Source organism: Amblyomma maculatum, chromosome 5, assembly GCF_055883805.1.
Source record: "Amblyomma maculatum isolate TAMU_Amacu chromosome 5, ASM5588380v1, whole genome shotgun sequence".
Lineage (NCBI taxonomy): Eukaryota > Metazoa > Arthropoda > Arachnida > Ixodida > Ixodidae > Amblyomma > Amblyomma maculatum.
In genome coordinates this window covers 157560661-157579985 of record NC_139348.1, presented here as the reverse complement: position 1 = coordinate 157579985, position 19325 = coordinate 157560661, and the positions used below count along the sequence as shown (strand labels likewise).

Genomic DNA, 19325 nt, shown 5'->3' with positions numbered 1-19325 from the left:
GAGAAGAAGGACATTTCGTTTTAAGGCAGCTGGACGATGGCAGTACCTCGCCTACTGACCACACGGAGAATACAGAGACCTGAGCGATATGCTACATGCTTCGACACGATATCGTTCGATAGCACAGTTATATCGGCGGTCAGCGCCCGCTCTACAGGGCGCCCCATAGTAGCATGTATAGTTGCTGCCAGTTATTGCGAATTCGTCATCCCTGCGTCCGCAACCCGTTTCCCAACTTCTGATTAGAGTCCGTACTATATATTGTTAAGCCCTTGCGGGGCGTTATGATGGGTGGAGCAACCAGCTCATGGAACTGTTTTAATTATGTAGGCTATCGCAGCCTCGTTAACCTGTGTTGAGAATGGTCTTTTATGCGATGAGATAAGAGCTTCACCGAGGCTAAAAGCTGTCAGCATCGCGTACCATGGTAGGTGGAAAGAGACAACAGTCAAGGTTGGTGCTGGCTGGAGCCAGCTGTGTGGCCTGCCAGGGTTGGAAGGTGGATTAAAGGAAATCCTCCCTTCCACTTTAGGGGAGAATGGGGAGGATACAAGGGGTCTACGACGGGAAGACGACCGATCATAGTTGATTTAAAAGCTGTGTACATCAATTTGTACGGCAGCATTTAAGACGGAATGTAGCTTACGCGGCTGCATGTCGCGATAACATAGGGTTTGCCGGACAATACACTTGTCAGGAGCTGCCACCTCGGGCCTCTCCTTTCATATAGGATATTATAATCAACCTGCCAGGACCATTTCATTTTTCTCGCTTTGGAGCATGGAGGCTGCTGGTCGCTAAAAGTTGACGAGTGCTTTGAATAGATGGGTGGCACAGTATGCTACCTCATTCTGGAGGAAATCTATTTTCAAATCGCTGTTAAAATTATGTGTTGGGAATCCATACATACCGCCGATAGGCTCGCCCTCCAGGTATGTCATCTGTGGCTCCGAAATTTCATCTGTCTAATCATACAAATACTTCGGCATCACAATTTCTAGCACACTTAAATTAGTCTGCACATGTAAGAAATTGCGCATGGCTCGAAAAACTGCATGACTGCTCCGCTAGCACCAATGGTAATAGAAAAATTACAATGCTAGTCTACGCTGCAATAAAACAAAGTTTAAGAAGAAAGGCACCAGTATTTATTTACATATTGCACAGCAGCAATTGTGCTTCAAGAGTACCACGTAGAAGTGGTGTGATGAATAGCCACAAGTAGGGAAAAAAGTTCTCGGTGACTGCTGGCACTGGTAGCACTTGAGAAGCCAGCTTGATTTACAGATGATTGGAACAACTGCATCGCAGTATGCCATTGAGATCTGTAAGGAGAATAATTTTGGTATCAGCTGTTATACTTTCAATGATTCAGCGCGTCGTACAAACGTTTTTGTTTTTTTTTTAACTAGAAAAACAAGGAAAGACAAATATACGCGTTGCATCTATCTGTTTCGATCACTCCAAAATAATCGTCACACTAGGCAAAGCTCGTGTTTTTATTTTTTTATTTTTTTTTTCACAGAATTGCACAGTTAGCGAAACAAAAAATACTGCGCTGGAGCACATGTAACATACCACACAGACGAGCTAACCAGGGAGGAAGTTCGCATCGCAGTCCGGAAAATGCACGGGCACATTTAATATTATTATTACCTTACTGGGCGCGTAATAAACACACTTCTGGTGCTGTCATTATTTCTCACAGGCCTTAATGCGGTTGAGTGCGAGAAGGGAAACTAGTATAGGCTTTGCAAGATTTGCTTTACCTCACTTTAAAGTAGTCATCTTCACAATAGGAAAATCTTGTGTTTCTATTTTATCACAAATTTTTGTAATTAGCGTATACTGCAAAAAAAAAAAAAAAAAAAAAAAAAACTTCGCAGGAGCACACTAACACACTACGCAGACGAGCTAGGAAGGGAAGCAATTATCATTGCAGTCCAGAAAGCACAGGTGCGCATCTAACATTACTATTGCAGTATTGACGCTTAATAAACACATTGGTGCTGTCACTATTTTTTACAAGCCTCAAAGCAGCTGAATACTACGCAGCGATCGCCGGAAGGACAAAGCAAAGCTGGCACTTACCAGTTGGTGCAATGCTGTATTCCTGCAGCACCCGAAGGCAGAGAAAAGTAGAAGCATGACCTTGCACACACAGAACAGTCCACGAAACAGCAAGACAGCGGCAGCGCGTGGCTATAGACCTCCTTCATGTTTGTAAACAAACAAGGCGATCGAGGTGGCGCTGCTCTCGTCAGCGATCCCACGGTAGGCAAAAAGCACGACCGCGGCCGGTGTACAGTGGCTAGCCGGGGCACTGTGGCCGAGCTTGTCAAGGCAGTGTTATTGTGATTTGCAGGCGCCTTCTAGGCAGACGAAGTGACCATGTGCTAGTATTTCGTGAGCCTCAGCGATGAGAACAGAAGCGATACACTGAAAAACTCTACGTACACGGCGTGCAGCGTACGGACCCGCACGCCGTACCGATGGGGATTGGGTAGGCGCACAAGAGAAGCGTTGCTGCCAGCCGAGGAAAATGAGCGACGTTGGCATCTATTTTCTGTTTTCTCCCAGAAAATTATGCATGGAACGCATTGAGAATTACAAAGCTTCGGATGCTTACAACTACTTTTAGTCGAGTAAGCTGACGGCGATTTTTCTCGCTCATAAATAGCGCTCGTACCGCGTACGAATAGTCCGCTCGAAGCATCATAGCATAATCGGAGGATTCTTCACACCGAGCGGCAAATGCGCGTTCTTGGTAAGCACGAAGCACCTCGCTAGCGTCGAGCGGCTGTACGGTTAAGATGATTTAGGTCAGTGTGGCAACGGTAGCCTTGACACCACACTGTTTGCTTATCATTGCGTTATTGGTTGAGATCAGAACGCTGCGCATCTGTTATATTTGCCTTGTTCGTGGGCGGCTGTCGTCGATAAAGGTAGCAATTTTATTACGGGTAGTCGCGCTGTTAGCTTGCATTACAATTACGAGCTGCAGCGGCCACTGTGGTTCCGTGGGTTCCGATAAAAACGTCCCAGGAACAAATGGCCCCAAACAGATGCAATGAAACGCACTGCAAAGTCGAGCTTTCCCCTTGCCTGGTGCTTGGCTTATCAGCGATGAATTACGCTCATTGTAATCAACTTTCACTGTTTTTATCTTACATTGTGTTTATTGTTTTAGCGAACATTATGTATTTGAACCCCGCCGTTTTATTTTTTTTTTTTTTACGTTATGTAGTTCTGTTTACTAAAAACGTAGACTGAGTTTCCTTGTGTCTAGCCGTCATAATGTATGCTACAGTGCTTTTTTCTACCCGTCCGCTTGAAATTTGCAAAACATGGCACTGATGCCGTGTGTTCGCAAAGAAAAAAAAAGAACGTTATGGCGCCGAAATTTGTGCTGTCGAGGGCAAACACGTCTCTCGCATGTGTAATATTAGCCGGGTGATTAGACCTATATTAAAGAGCGATATTTCCCAGCTTGGAAACTGGGAACAATGCACTGTATAATACTCGCTGGATGTTATAGTGGTGGGGTTGTTTTTTTTTTTGTTGTTTTTTCGTGTTTTTTTTTTTTTTTTTTTTTTTTTTTTGCAATGCTTTCTCGCCAAGCCTTCTCCAGTTCCTGTAAACCTGTAAAGCACCCAGAGGGCATACTGCCCAAACAATAGTTGCATCTATTCTAAAAAAAAAAAAAAAAAGGCGTCCAATAAGATGTTCAATTTTTCGCGGAGTGAGTTCCGGGCAGATTTTCAGCCAATTTCTTCGGTGACATTTTTTCCTAGGGGCCGCTTCCTGATAGGACCTTTCTGGACGATTATTCCGGGGCTATATATTTCAGGGACCTTTTTTTCGGGACTGTATCTTCTGAGGAACTCTTTTCTGGGGCCGTTTTTACCTTCACCCGTGATTCCGTAGTTAGGGCGGCCCAGTTCGGTCTCGGCCACTGTGACCGCGTTTCAATGTAGGATAAACCCCACAACTCGCATTCACAATCAGCCGCTGTGAATACAAATAAAAGCGCTCGGCATAAATACAAAATGCAGCTCCAGTCCAAATCAGTAGCTGTCAACGTGAAGTGGCAATCTTCATCAGGAAGTAGATTAAAATAATTTGGAGTGAACGCGGCGAAGTTTAGCCATGCAATATGGTACATCACGGATCGAGGAGTGCTACACAGATCACTTGCATAGCAGCTCACTGCGCTTACATACACAGCGAAAAAACGGGCTTGAGGAACAGTTTACAAAGGTAAAACATCTACGCATGCTCCAACAAAGAAACGCGCAGGTACATATGTTACCTGCGCACCCGCGCCCGCACCAGCACTAAAACAGTACCAAGATCCCACCACGCGTCGTAAAAAGGCCAAACTCGAGATATTCGCGACCTTTGATCCGATAGACCGCTCTGGCGTAAAGGTGAATAAGTTTCAGCTTAGCCGTGACGAAGTATTTGCCACATATTCGATGAGCAGGCGTCGGTATCCAGCCTTGGCGCTTCACCGCGGCGGCCCACCACTGTTTACGGCGACCATTGTCGGCAAGAAACCTATGCAAGCTTACTAAACTTCCTCTTGTTTGTCTTTCAACACATGTCATAGCGACGCGATTAGTCGGCATGGTGCTCTGCATTCCCCGGCAGCAGCAAGCCATCGCACAATCATGGTAGGCAAAGCGACTGAAGCGTGTTTTTGCCTACCACGCGAAAGTCACTAACGACGACAGCGCCACCGCATTTTCGTGACGTAGCCGGAGTGAAGGAGGTAGACCTCCTTCACTAGGGACTCTACCTTCACTCCAACTACGTCACGAAGATGCGGTGGCGCTGTCGTCGTCAGTGACTTTCGCGTGGTAGGCAAAACAACATTTCAGTCGCTTTCGCCTACCGTGAATGCGGAATGGGTTGCTGCTGCCGGAAATAAAATAGCCCCATGTCGACTATTTGCGTCACCGTGGCATGTGCCGAAAGGCACAGAAAGAGAAGTTTAATGAGCTTGCACAGATTTCTTGGCGACGAAGGTAGCCGTAAACAGTGGGTCGCCGCGGTGAAGCGCCAAGGCTGGATACCGACGCCGGCTTATCGGATATGCGGCAAACACTTTGCCATGGTTAAGCTAGAGCTTATTCACTTTTACGCCAGAGCTGTACAGCTGCTTAAAGGCCAGTATATTGTAATGCGTAGGCCTGTTTCTTTGTTAGAGTATGCATAGTTGTGCTTACCAATACGCAAACAATTCCTCAATTACGTTTTTTTTTTTTTCACATTGGTAATTGTACGTATGCGATAGCGAGCTGCTGCGCGAGTGATCAGTGTTGAACTCCTTCTTGGTTATGCTGCATGGTTAGCCTTCGCCGTGTTCACCTCAGATTATTTTAGTCTCATCAGTGATGAAGATCGCCACCGCGCGTTGACAGCCGCTGATTTTCTCGATTGGAGCTGCATTTTTTTTTTTTTGTACCCAGCGGTTTTAGTTGTATTCAATGCGGTTGATTGTGATTGCGAGTTGGGGGTTCAGCATGGCCGAGTGATATATGGGCTCGTGATTCAAACTCTCTGAGGATTTTTATACGTACTGCATCGTGGTGCATGGCACGTTGTGGCATTCTGAGCTTATCATGCATGTTCACGCGGCCATGGTAGCCGGGACTGAACTGAGTCGCCCTAGCTACGGAACCACCACGACCGCTGCAGCTGGTAATTGTAATGCAAGCTAAAAACGTGAATACCCGGGATGAAATTGCGAAAGTTAACGCTGACAGTCACCCACGAAGAGAACAGATACAACAGACGTGCGGCGTGGCGATTTCAACGAATAACGCACGGATAAGAAAATCCGTGAGGTGCCAAGGCGCAATACATTTGCTACTGTTGCCGTGCTTAACTAAAAGCTGCTCGAAGCTAGCGAGGGGCTTCGTGCTTAGCAACAACGTCATTTGCCGCTCGATGGGAAGATTCATCAGAGAGTGCAATATTATGTTCCGAGCGGAATATTTCGTACGTGGTTTGCGCTCGCTGTTTACGAGCGAGAAAAATCACTGTCTACTGACTCGACTGAAAGCAGTTGTAAGAACTCAAGGTTTTGAAATTCTCGACGCGTTCCGCGGTTGTTTGCATGGGCGAAAACAGCAAATATACCGGGTGTCCCAACTAACTTGAACCAAGGGATACAAAATAATACATTTGAGGTAGGTCAGTGAAACCAATTGCATTCAACTGCCAGCCTCCTTGCGCACTACAGGCGATTTTTTGTTTTGCAATTACTTAATTAGCTAATTATGTTAATTTTTCTAATTTATTAAATATCGGCTTTAGACCAAACATGTGAATTGGAAATTTGTAGAGCACCTTCAGAAACCCCCATTCCATTAATTGCGATAAAGGATGTCTCACGTGTATCTTTTTTTCTGGGCTCAAAAGAAAGCCCGCGAAATACAAATAATACCACGTTACTAGTGCATTTGTGCGCCGCGATTGTGGTACTCTCAGTCGTGGTTTGAGCGAACGAAATTAGCTGCGGCCGTGTCTCCTTTGCCCCGCTAAAGCGGCAGGCCGATATGCCTGCGATGGCTTCTTCGCCCGCGTCCGACAGCCGGCCAACGTGATGGTGCAAGTAGCACCGAGAGCGGCAAGCCGACACCACCGGGATTCTAACAAACCCTCCTTCTCTCCCATCAGCGAACTTTACGGCAAACGGATCAGCGATAAGGTATCAGCCACTGAATCTGCGCATACAGGCTTGGGTAAAGGGGCAAGATGACATCATGTGACTCGACTAAAATTAACGCTGCGCCTTCATTTGCCGGTTCTTTATCGTCATCCGCCTGTCGTGATGTAGGCTGCTGCGGTGTACAGGCCTGGCCAAGATCGCGGTGACGACGGGCGAGCTCGAGCTCGCTCCAACCATCTCCAACATTTCTGCCTGCCGCTACAACGGGACCATCGGGTCACGGCCGCAGCTGATTTCGTTCGCTCAAACCACGACTGAGAGCACCACGATCGCTGCGCTCAAATGCGCTAGTCACGTGGTATTATTTGTATTTCGCGGGCTTTCTTTTGAGCCCGGAAAAAAAACTACACGTGAGACTTTCTTTATCGCAATTAATGGAATGGGGGTTTCTGAAGGTGCTCTACAACTTTCCAATTCACATTTCTGGTCTAAGGTGAATATTTATTAAATTAGAAAAATTAACATAATTAGCCAATTAACTATTTGCAAAACAAAAAATTGCCTGTAGTGCGCAAGCAGGCTGGTAGTTGTATGCAACTAGTTTCACTGACCTACCTCAAATATATTATTTTGTAACCCTTGGTTCAAGTTAGCTGGGACACCCGGTATAATAACGTTGCTCATTTTCCCTGGCCGGCAGCAAAGCTTCGCTTGTGCGTCTTGAACCCACGCTCCGTCTTGTACGGCGTACGGGGCCGGGCGCCGCGTGCCGTGTACGTGATATATATGTATATTGTATCGCTTTTGTCTGCACAGCTGAGGCTCAAGAAATTATCTAATTTCTCCTGCCAAAATTTTGGGAGCCTGCACCTCCCAAAACACGCATTGACAAGCTTGGCCACAGTGCCGCTCCCGTGCTTTTTGCCTACCATGGGATAGCAGACGACTGCAGCGCCACCTGGATTGCCTTGTTTGTTTGTAAACATGGAGGAGGTCTATACGGACCGCTTTGCAACACGGCGCACCCGGCACACTCACGGCGCACCCGGCACTCGCCTGGCGAAGGTGACCCTACGTCGCTGTCGCCATCTCTCGGCAGCCAGCGGCGTAACTTGTCAACGGAGGAGGAGCGGCGGCGATGGCCGCGGAGCGCGGAGCTGACAGGCACAGAGTGTATAAAGGAGGCTATGTTTTTTCATACTACTCATCACTCCAGCGTAACTGCTCTTAAATCTCAAGCTCACCTTACTAATCTCGATTTGAGACGTTGCATCTTTAGGCTTTGCCTCTTTCATAAATTTTATCACACACCACTTGATGTTTCAGTGATATTACCAGCTCATCGCTTCTCAAACCGCACCAGCCATCCCAAAGTTGTCTACCCTCCCCCAGCGCAGACTACAGCTCATCTTCGCTCGTTCTTCGTCAAAACTGCTCGGGACTGGAACAATCTGCCAGTCGACTTCGTGCACCACTCCAATCCATCTCAATTCAAGGCAGCCATCGAATCTATTTTCAAATAAAATAGCAGCCCATCCGTCATGTAATACCCCATTCCTGGGGCATTTGAGGTATTGATAATAAATAAATAAATAAGAAATCCGCTGGGTGCTTCTCCCAATCGCATGAGCTTTGCGTGTACCTCGATATCCACCACACGTACTAAATTTGTTTATCAATACCGGTCATTCAAGGTATGCAGCGTAGCAAAACTACAATAAAAAACACTTCTCAATCGTCATGATATGGTGGCTAGAAAGGTTAGGTGACGCGAGCTGGCCGCGAGCTCCGCTCCTACATTTCATGCCTCTCGTAGGTGGCGCTGCTCTCAGCACTTCGATGCGTGCTCGGCTCGCGCTGGGGCACGGCCGGTCTCGAGGGAGAGCGCGCGCTCCCCCTCGAGACGGGCCGTGGCTGGGGTAAACTTTGGTGCGATTGCAGCGCAGTCATACCAACAAAATGTTAAAATTATTGTTACCACTTGAAATATTTTAACCAGGTAAGCAAAATAGGCAAGTCAGGAGTGACGTCGACTGCTAATATGCTCTTTGGCACCGTGAAAGCGGGCGATGCGGCTGTGCCGGTTGTTTTGCTTGTCGCGCTACTAAATGCTGCTTAAATGAAGAAGTTTTGGTCTGAAGGTGCATTACATCATTTCCCGATGGGCACAGTGGTCGAAGTTATAAAGCTAAATATTTTGGTTTGGTGTCGTGAGTTTTAAAAAAGCCAAAGCGACTCGGGCTGAGGGGCGTTGCAGTCGAATATTACAGAGAATGCAGATGACAAGCGATTATTTAACGTGCGGTTACGTCGCACAGTACGCAGGCATCAGGCTAATTTGTATTCTTTGTTGTCTGCGAATTTCCGGTGCGTCTAAAGTGGGAAAGGGCAATTTTTAGCCAGATGATAGCCAGAACGTGCAACATGCGATGTGAAACGGTATTATAAGTACAGAAGGAACAAATTGCAGTTTTATTCACAAAAACCTCTCATGGATAAGCAAAGTTTTGTTTATTGCACTTAAGGGCAAGAATGCTGGAAAGAAAAGTGAAATATCACAATGTTGAGGTTGCTGTTGATGGCCTCAAATATACATGTAATACAGGTAGAATAAACACAATTTCCAGACACAACTGCTCACAACCAAATAGCAAATTAAACAACCCACCTCAGTTTCAAGTTTCATTCTCCCTTGCCTTTCTTTTGAAAATGAATTCTGCGTCTTCAGGTGTAGTCTGCTAAGAACATAGAACTTGATCACTTTGTCACAAATTTAATATGTCCGTGACAACCAACCAGCTGCAGTTTGGTCATTTGGAGAATGGATACCAAGTCAATAAGGCCGTCTCTTCGGATTTCACGCGCACTAAAACAGCGAGTAAAGGTGTTTTCATGGGATGTCACAGGGGCGTTTAGATTGGTTGATGGAAACATAAGACCGACTATGTCAACTGCACTGGTAATTAACTAGAATAGCAGCTTGGGCATATGTTGGTTATGTATCTTGAGGTAACAGCGCGGAACGTGGACGGGAGCACAAGATTAGAAGACGGCACAACGAGCGCTGACTTTCAACTGGTAATTAAGACACGCTCAGTTCCGTTCTTGAGACTGAGGAGTTGTCTGCATCAGTCTTCACATTTGGTGCCAGCGATGCATTTCTTCGCCACATATCCAGCGATATAAAATATCAGCCTTGAATAACTGGCCTGAGTGATGACAGATGTGTGTTCATGCCACAGTCTTTGAGAACTTCATTTGCCTCACTCAGGTCTCCCACATAAGAAGCTGGTCATGGATGATGCTGTCACTAATCTTTTTTTTTAGCAATTGACTGGCCTTTTGCCTGACATTAATGCTTCATTATTTTTTTTTAGTTATTGATTGGCATTTTGCGTGACAACCGTGCTTTCATTATTATGTTTCAGCAATTGACTGGCCTTTTGCCTGACAACAATGCTTTCATTAATTTTTTTAGCAATTGACTGGCCTTTGCCTGACAACGATGCTTTCATTAATTTTTTTTAACAATTGACAGGCCTTTTGCCTGACAACAATGCTTTCATTAATTTTTTTTTAGCAATTCACTGGCCTTTTGCCTGACAACGATGCTCTCATTATTTTTTTTAACAATTGACTGGCCTTTTGCCTGACAACAATGCTTTCATTAATTTTTTTTAGCAATTGACTGGCCTTTTGCCTGACAACAATGTTTTCATTATTTTTTTAGCAATTCACTGGCCTTTTGCCTGACAACGATGCTCTCATTATGTTTCTTAACAATTGACTGGCCTTTTGCCTGACAACGATGCTTTCATTAATTTTTTTGTTTAGCAATTGAAGGTAATTTTGCCTGACAACGATTCTTTCATTTTTTTTTTTTTTTAGCGGGGGGTTTCTAAACGCAAGAGAAACAGAAAAGTATGCACATGTACTACATACTCCCACTAGCACCTCGGCAAGAAAAACTACATAGGCACCAAACAAAACAGGATAACCTGAGCTAGTGCAAAGCCGATTGAAAAATAGCACCACAGCTCAAGCAGCATCTACAGGCAAACAAGAACGAACGAACCGGCGTGCGCCGGAGAGAATGCATCGAAGAGCTGACAGCAGCGCCACAGCGGCGACCAGTGGCGGCGGCATGAACCGAAGGCGCGTTTTCTCCAAGCGGCGGAATGCGCGGTCGCGCCACCTCTCCCTTCTAGCCACCATAGTCATGATAAGGGAACGAAAGAGAATGGCCCACTGTAGCACACGGCGGCGCAGATGACGCTGGCGTCCTCGAACGAGACTTTTGTGACCATATATATGGACGGTTTTGGTCGACTGTTGCTCGGCGCGATTCGTTTATTAGCACTGCCTTCAGCTTAAAGGTCTGTATCGTTAGAGCGGCAGCATTTATGAGGGAATGTAGCCTTCACGGCAGCATGTCGGACAACACGAGGAGCTGTCGTGATTGCGAGAAGCAACCAGCGGATAATGAGCTTTCCAGGGGTATGTCGGTCTTAATTTACAATACACGTGTATCGGAGCAGTTTAAAAATAGAATAATTTCAATATGAGTATAATTTCTTATCTAACGTATCTGCCTTTTTCTTTAAAATACTTGCTAACTTTTAACCATCGGCTATATTTAATTTATGCCTTCAGATACCGAAAAATAATTTTGATAAGTTTTCATTACAGATGTTTTCTTGGATCGTGCTCCCGACTAGTGCCCCTACACGTTTCCCGGCGTTTCAAAAGTGCTCCTCCCATGCATTGAGATTTCTTATAGTCTGACAATCTGCATGTGTTAAGATCTTCATGGTTACTCTGCGCCGAGTGAAGACAGCGTAGGCGCAATGAAGAATATATTTTAGAAACATTTGGTTCCTTGTATCCGTATGAGCACTAAGCCTTCTTTCACCCCCAGTCGGCCCAGCCTGGCGACAACAGCGCCACTGCATCTTGCTTACGTCACAACCGGTGTTAGTCTATACAGTTTGGGGTATATCGAACTCAGATACATCGAATTATTGCCTATGTTGAACACTCAGAATACCCCCCTGAAAATTCCATGCACAAATATAGGATCGATGTTCGCGTTTACCGCAATCCCAATCAGTAGAACATGTCGAACTGCGCACCGTTCCCCTGTAAGGTGCCTCTCTCCTAATGGCGTCCCCATGATTATTTTTCGTGCGCTGAGCGGGGTCGGCTGCGCAGCCGCTCAGTGTAAAACCGCTTCGCGAGGACGAGTACGCTTCTAAGTGGCCTGCACTATTTACGGACTTGTTTTCAATGGGGCACTACTGTCATACGGAGAAGCTAGCGTTGGGGCGCAGGGCACTATGCGATGAATCCAGCCGTGCTGGTTGGAGGCTTGCGGCGGCTCTTGCGTGGCCCGTTTCGCTGCTGCTGAAGGAGGTGGAGAAATCAGCTGCATCTTATCGTAACTGACCTTTAAGATAGCGATGGGGGGCTTTTCCTGAGGCCCCGTTCGCAGCAGCTTTTATGCCGGCGGCTGCGTTGCGATGGAGGTGAAATGGAGTGGCGTCCGTATGCTGTGCGATGTCAGTGCACGTTAAAGATCCCCAGGAGGTCGAAATTTTCGGAGTCCTTCACTACGGCGTCTCTCACAGCCTGAGTGGTTTTGAGACGTCAACGCATCAAACCAAATATTCGGAGGACTGCTCGCGTTGACTGAACGAGACATATAAGAAATAAATACATTGGTTTACGGGAAAAGAAATGAGCAGTATTTGTCACACTTTTTCCGCGCACACCTGATCCGGGCCTTAAGGGAAGGGAGGAAGGTGGGAGTGAAAGCTGAAAGAGAGAAAGAGGTGTCATAGTGAAGAGCTACGTAGTAATTTCGGTCACCTGGGGATCTTTAATGTTTGCTGACATCGCACAGCACACGGACTCCTCTTCGTTTCGTAGAAGACTAGCGCTCTTTTTTACGCCTGACGCGCATGCGTTTCGCGGGTGGGCTGCCAGAACGCCAGCGGGCAGCCCATCGCTACTGGAAGCGCCTCGTTAACGCGAGTACACCGCATTCACGCTTCCGAGTTAAAGTGGAACTAATATGTTGGGATGTTTTATATATCGAATTATTTATATATCGAACTATTTCGAGATCCGCTTCGGGTTCGATATCTCAGGGATCGACTGTACTTCTTGTTCGTCTATTACTCTTTATGATTGGACATCCATGTGTCGACAGTTTTCCCGGCATTCGTATTGAAATTTTGACGCGATCAACCGTTTGTCATACAGCGTTCCGGGTTGTGTCATATGATTTCTCTTTTCATATAGGACACCTGTGCTGGTAAAGTCAGAGGTTAGCTCGCGATAGGGATTCGAACGTACGACATACGTACGTATACCTCCAATTTCAAGCTTTAAAACCGAAATTTCGGTGAATATGGTTTTCAGGTGCTGCGTAAGTCACAACAGTCTACGTGCTGTATACATGCAAAAAAGCATGAGTACAACGCTGTCTAAAAGAACAAATACATGACGCAAACCTCACGCGAAAAATGTTTTCGCATTCATAATGAATTTTCATGGTCATTTATTTCCTAACGTGACCACGAGCGATTAGGGTGCAGACTAGCAGGGACACAGAATATATAAATGATGTTGCTGTATTTGTATCTTCTGTACTCGTATATCCCGATCTGTCTGGAATTCGTTCATGGCGGTGTTTTCCCAATTTATTCTTGTGTCCTTCTACAACTGCGACTCGTGGCGTCACTATTCGGAGCTATTCAAAAAATGCCGCTCACCGTATCCGCCGTCTCAACGATGGAGCTGACCAGCGGAAAAGAAGCAGTGGAAGAATCACCTTACGTATCGGGCTTCCACGGGTACCGGTGGCTTTGATTCCCGCCGTCTCAAAAGTGCGACCAGCCAAAGTTGGCAGGCTTCTGCCGATTCAGCCATGGCATGGGGTCTGATGGCGTGCAGCAAGGTCCTGGCTGGTTTGTGGTTTGGTTTGTAGGGTTTAAAGTTCCAAATCAACTCAGGCTGTGAGAGATGCCGTTCAGTTCAGTTCAGGCGTTCAGTCGTGTCCGACTCTTCGTGACCCTATGGACCATGTCACGCCACGCTTTCCGGTCTCTCACTATCTTATTCTTCTTTTCCTCTGATTGTGTTCGCGCTGCTGATACATATGGATCGTTACCAACTAGCCCGACAGATCGTGTTATTAAAAATAACTTGTATTAACCCAGTGGCGTCGCTAGGGTCACCCGCACCCGGTGCGGAGGCGCGGCGTGCGGGTGAAACCAAGGAATGTGCTTTCAAGCACTCCTCACCACAGAATAATTCGTTCTGCGAGAAGATCACACTTGCCAATCACTGCCTCAGAGGCACCAATGAGCGCCTTTTCTCGTCTTTACAAAATAATTCATTTCGCCCCCCCCCCCCCCCCCCCCGCCCCTTCCTCCCTCTCACTGCCCAGCTGCATGCAGCCCTTGAGCGCTGCAGCCGGTGCGGACCGTACCCCTCGCACCCCCCTCGCGACGCCACTGTATTAAGCTATATACAGTTCAATGCCATGTGGATCTGACAGAGGGAGGTTCCAGAGCGGCACTGATGATAACGTTATCACAACACTTCTCTGGCTCTATCACAAAACAAAATAGTATAGCATATGCACGCGTATAGTAGCCGCCCACTCATGTTGCCTTTTATCTGCTACGATCCCCCCCCCCCCCCCCCCTATTGTGTTCTATATATGTCTCTTTCTGCAATGTCAAAGATTATCTCATGTTTCGTTTGACATCTGTTGACGTGGGTAGCGGTTGTCCTTTTGCGATGGTTACGAGTTTCAACGAGAGCAGGCCGATACGCGTATTCGCGTTGGCAGAGTAGACACCTTCAATGAGCGTCCTCTACCCTCTTCTTCGGCGAGGATGATGAAGCTGAAAATAGCGATGAGGCATTTGGCTCTCATTGGAGTCAGGCGCCATCTCCAAATAATTGCAAAAAAAAAAATGCGTCGTGTTGCAGACATCCGACGGAATGAGCCGGTGTCTGTGGGAAGCCTCCGGCGAGCTCAAGGCAAGCGCTACCAATTCGGGCTTCTCCATTAAGATGAGAGGATGTAATCGGAATCTGCATGCTTCCAGGCCACGCAGACATGTTTGTACTATGTCACTCATGCCAGCATGCACAGCATACATCACTGCCCTCATCACGACCGTGCATCTGGCAGCAGTGCGCAACTTATTAATGTCAAGGGCGGTCCACCGTTATACACGCTTAATTACTTTGGCCACTGAATTTGACAACTATACAAACTGAACGTTGACCTTGGCTTCGACTTTCGGAATGACAATGTGATTTTGGGAAGAAATCACCTGATTATCATTTTCAAATAAAATCGGCGCATACGTTCTTTGCTTCGCAGTTCCTGCAATGCAACCGACGGGTTCACATCAGTGTCGGCAACCATAAAGAGCAAGCTAGGACCGTCCTGGTTGCCAGTGGAAGAGATTGGCCGTGCCAAGCGGCGTGATCGGCGCTTTCGTTCAATATTCCGTGATTAGCCGAACTAAATCGCCTGCATGTTTTTAAGTCACGCGTGACGCGTGTCGAACGATTTCGTTATGCATTGATTAAAGGCTTTTGAGTGTAATTGCTCCTTTTTTTTTTCGAAAAGTTTGACACTAGGCATAAGTTGAGAAAGGGGGAATGGGATGAAGGAGATAGAAAGTTAAAAGAAAGAGTGAAGTCCAGTTGCGCTTAGGTATTCGCAGAGGTTGGCGGTGTAGCGATTGTCTTCTTGTCAACGTGTGTCTTCCTTGTGTGGGTGTTAAAGTGCAATATCAGTCTACGTGTAAGCTAACGGATGCCATTGCGGGATCCCTTGGCCGGGGTCTCTTAGAGATGAAATGAAAGGCACCCGGAAGCACAGGGGCCAGTTACAGCTGTGAAATTCAGACTGAGCAAGAAGAGCAACGTTTAGGAAGAGCCCACTCGGGCGCCAAGTACCGGCGTTCAGTAGACACCTTTGGCATGCCGCGTGATCTCTATCGGACGCTACTAGAATACCGGGATATAATCGGGAGCTTGCGCGCCATCAATACGCGCGCGCAGATTGACTTGCCGCCTGATGGCGCCACGTGGCCGGGAGCTGTACGCATGCTCGCCGCGGTGGCGAGCAGACTCACGGCAGTCTGGTAACGGTAAAGCAGTACGCAGTAGTTAGCGCATTTACTTTAGCGACTAATAGGAGGGGCTTAGGATAAGGAATAATGCATTCATGGCCTTGTTTTTTTTTTTTTTTTCTGGGCCTTTTTTTTTTCTGCCCTCGAAGACGAAGAAGGTGGTCGCTATCTTCGTGGTTCGCTACGCCTGACACTCCACTGCAAGTTCATCCTGCAGCTGGATGTATCTGGGTTTTCTGAATAAACGCACCCCTACAATATATATCGTATCGTCGGTTCAATAACGTATACATACGGCCACGAACAGCTCTTTTTTTTCCATAAGAATACAAATTCAATAAATTGATTTCGGTCATTTATTCTAGTGGGCTTGCTAAAAACGTATTGAAATATTCTTGGCCTACGCCTATAGGTTCTGTACAATAATACGTAATCCTCAGAAAATGCAGTTTTGAGAAATATATGTGGAGCTGCGCCTCTGACAACGCAGCCTGACAACGCCTGACAGAGCTGACAACGCAGCCTGACCAAACGTCTGTAAACTTGCTGGATGGTCTCAGTGACCACAAAGTTTTGCAGTGCGATTTCACAGTAGCCAGAAACAAACCAGAAAAAGCAAATAAAATTATATTTGATTATACCAGAACAGATACTGATATGATACTTAATGAGCTATCATTGTTCTCTGCAGATATTTTTCGCTCCTTCAATTCGCGGGACGCGAATGAAAACTGGTCTCTTATTCGGGATAAACTAACTTTGCTGAAAGATAAGTACGTACCTAAGGTCACCATCACCACATCTACAGAGAGCACATGGTTCACAAGGAGCGTCAAAAGATGTATAAACAAAAAGAAAAGGTTGTACGCGAAAGCTAAAAAGTCAGCATCTGAGCACGATTGGAATCAGTATCGTACACATGCCCAACAGTGCAAAACTGAAATCGAAATCGCAAAGAACAAGTTCTAAACAGTGACATTTCACGTCTGTTAAAGAACAATCCTCAAAAATTTTGGCGCGTTGTTAATCCAAACTATGGTGCAAACACCTCAGTGTCAATAACTAAAGAAGGAAAGCTCCTTACCTCCCCTGAAGTAGCAGAGGAATTCAACCAATTTTTCTGCTCAGTTTTCACTGATGAGAGCCCTTTACCTACTGACCTGCAATTTCCAGAGCTACACGAAAGCATGCCCGACATAACTGTCACAGCAGAAGGTGTATCCTCTGCCATAGACCGCCTCCCTGCTAACTCTGCACCCGGCCTCGATAACATATGTCCTAAATTACTAAAAATAGCGAAACCTGCAATATGCTCCATCTTAGTTGCTATTTTTCAGCAATCCATTGATACGGGTTGTGTACCATACGACTGGAAAATTGCGCGTGTCATACCCATTTTCAAATCTGGTGATGCCTCTCTGCCATCAAATTACAGACCAATTTCTTTAACCAATATAAGCTGCAAATTGCTAGAACACATAATCTCCTCCGCCATAATGGGTCATCTGGTGAAGCATAACTTCTTTTTTCCCAATCAGCACGGCTTCCTACATGGTAGGTCTTGCGAAACACAACTGTTTGAATTGGTTACTGACCTTCATCATGCTGTTCATGTGCACTCTAAAATAGACGCCGTATTTAGAGATTTCGCCAAAGCATTCGACAAAGTCCCACACATACGTCTAATAAAGAAGCTTGAAAATTTAAACATAAATTATAAGGTTATTTGTTGGATAAGGAGTTTTTTGGCTAATCGCTATCAATCAGTCTTTGTTAACAGCCATTCTTCCTCCCACTCCCCCGTTAAATCTGGAGTGCCGCAAGGGTCTGTACTCGGACCTATCTTGTTCTTAGTTTATATAAATGATATCAGTAATAACCTAAATTCCACGGTCAGATTATTTGCTGATGATTGTGTGGTATACAGACAGATAACTGATCTTTCAGACTGTACTCATTTACAATCAGACATTGATAAGATCAACAATTGGTGCACACAATGGCAAATGGAAATTAACACCTCAAAAACAAAACTTGTCAGATTTACCACAACATCTAACACCGAACCATTCCATTACACTTTGAACAACGTGCGTATTGAATCGGTACCCATCATAAAATATTTAGGTGTACATTTAGCATCAGACCTTTCATGGAACTGTCACTTAGATACGGTCATCAATAAGGCTTCCAAAACACTCGGCTTCCTCAGACGCAACCTGCGATTAGCTAATCCAGACACAAAACTATTAGCATACACCACATTAGTGCGCTCTAAATTGGAGTACGCCTCTTTAATTTGGAACCCTCATCAAGCATACCTAGTAACAAAATTGGAGTCTCTGCAAAATAAAGCCGCCCGTTTCATATCTAAAAACTATTCGCGATCAGCAAGTATAACTGAAATAAAAACAGCCCTCAACTTACCTCTTCTTGAAAGACGGAGAATGTTTTCCTTACTGTCCTTTTTCTTCAAATTATATTATAGTAATTCTTCCTTTGCGTTGTATCATATCACGCCGGCTCATCATGTATTCCCACGCATTGATCACCAACTGAAAGTGCAACCCATCTTTGCTCGAACCAATCTGTTCTTTCACTCGCCTCTCCTCCTCGCCATCCGTCAATGGAATCTGCTGCCTGCCACCATTGCATCTTCCAGTGATTATGAAACGTTTGTAACCGGACTAAAAAATCACTTCGAGCTGTAACCTTCATCTTTGCATTTCTTTTTTATGTTCGTATTAAAGCGCTGCTCTTCGAAAAACGTGAATGTTAGGTGCCATCTGTATCTTTATTTGAGTGTTTGAAGCATTAGCTTTTAAACATTTTGCGCCTGGCTATATTGTTAACCACTGTATACTTATCGCAATTTTGGATGCATTGTTTGTACTGTTGTCCCACTTTCCGCCCCCCCCCCCCTATGTAATGCCCGCCCGGGCCTTTAGGGTATTTGAATAAATAAATAAATAAAATAAAACCTCACCTGAGCACATAAAGGTGAAAAAAAAAAAAAGTAAGCAGTTTAGAAGCCGCCAGTTCCCAAGGGCAGTATATTTTCCATCAGCTAAATAAATGCCCTAAATAAATGCTTTATAACCAAGTTTCAAGACCTGAAACATCTTTTCCTTTCTTTTTTTTTTTGTCTTTTTTTTTATAAACCTAGAAAGTACGAGTTCCAATACGGCCACCTTTTTGTTCGGCGTGACCACAAAATACGGTCAACAAAGCATCTATGGTATCGCGGATACCCATGTGCAACATATTTTCTGAACGCAGATGGAATGCTCTATCAGAAGTTTGCAAAATGTGCTAATCGATTTTATTAGAAAAACAAAGTACGTGTCAACCTTAAAGGGACTGAACACTGGCCAAAACATGTCATGAGATTATGGTCGAGATGAAGAGACCTTGCCTCGTATAGAACAGATTGAGTACTACAATATCAAATAAAAGAGGCTTTACAATTTTTTTTTGCTATT

At 45.6% G+C, this 19325-nt stretch overlaps 1 protein-coding gene across 1 annotated transcript; it reads left to right on the top strand.

The window, feature by feature from the left end:
- The first annotated feature begins 17524 nt into the window (after nt 1–17524).
- Nucleotides 17525–18606, top strand: LOC146190088 (uncharacterized). The gene has a single exon (XM_084603375.1). The coding sequence runs from the start codon at nt 17850–17852 to the stop codon at nt 18552–18554; it is 705 nt and encodes a 234-aa protein (XP_084459501.1). The 5' UTR covers nt 17525–17849; the 3' UTR covers nt 18555–18606.
- Nucleotides 18607–19325: the final 719 nt, after the last annotated feature.

Coding starts and splice junctions, on each gene's coding strand:
- LOC146190088 (XM_084603375.1), top strand. CDS start 17,850: ATGGAAATTAACACCTCAAAAACAAAACTTGTCAGATTTACCACAACA.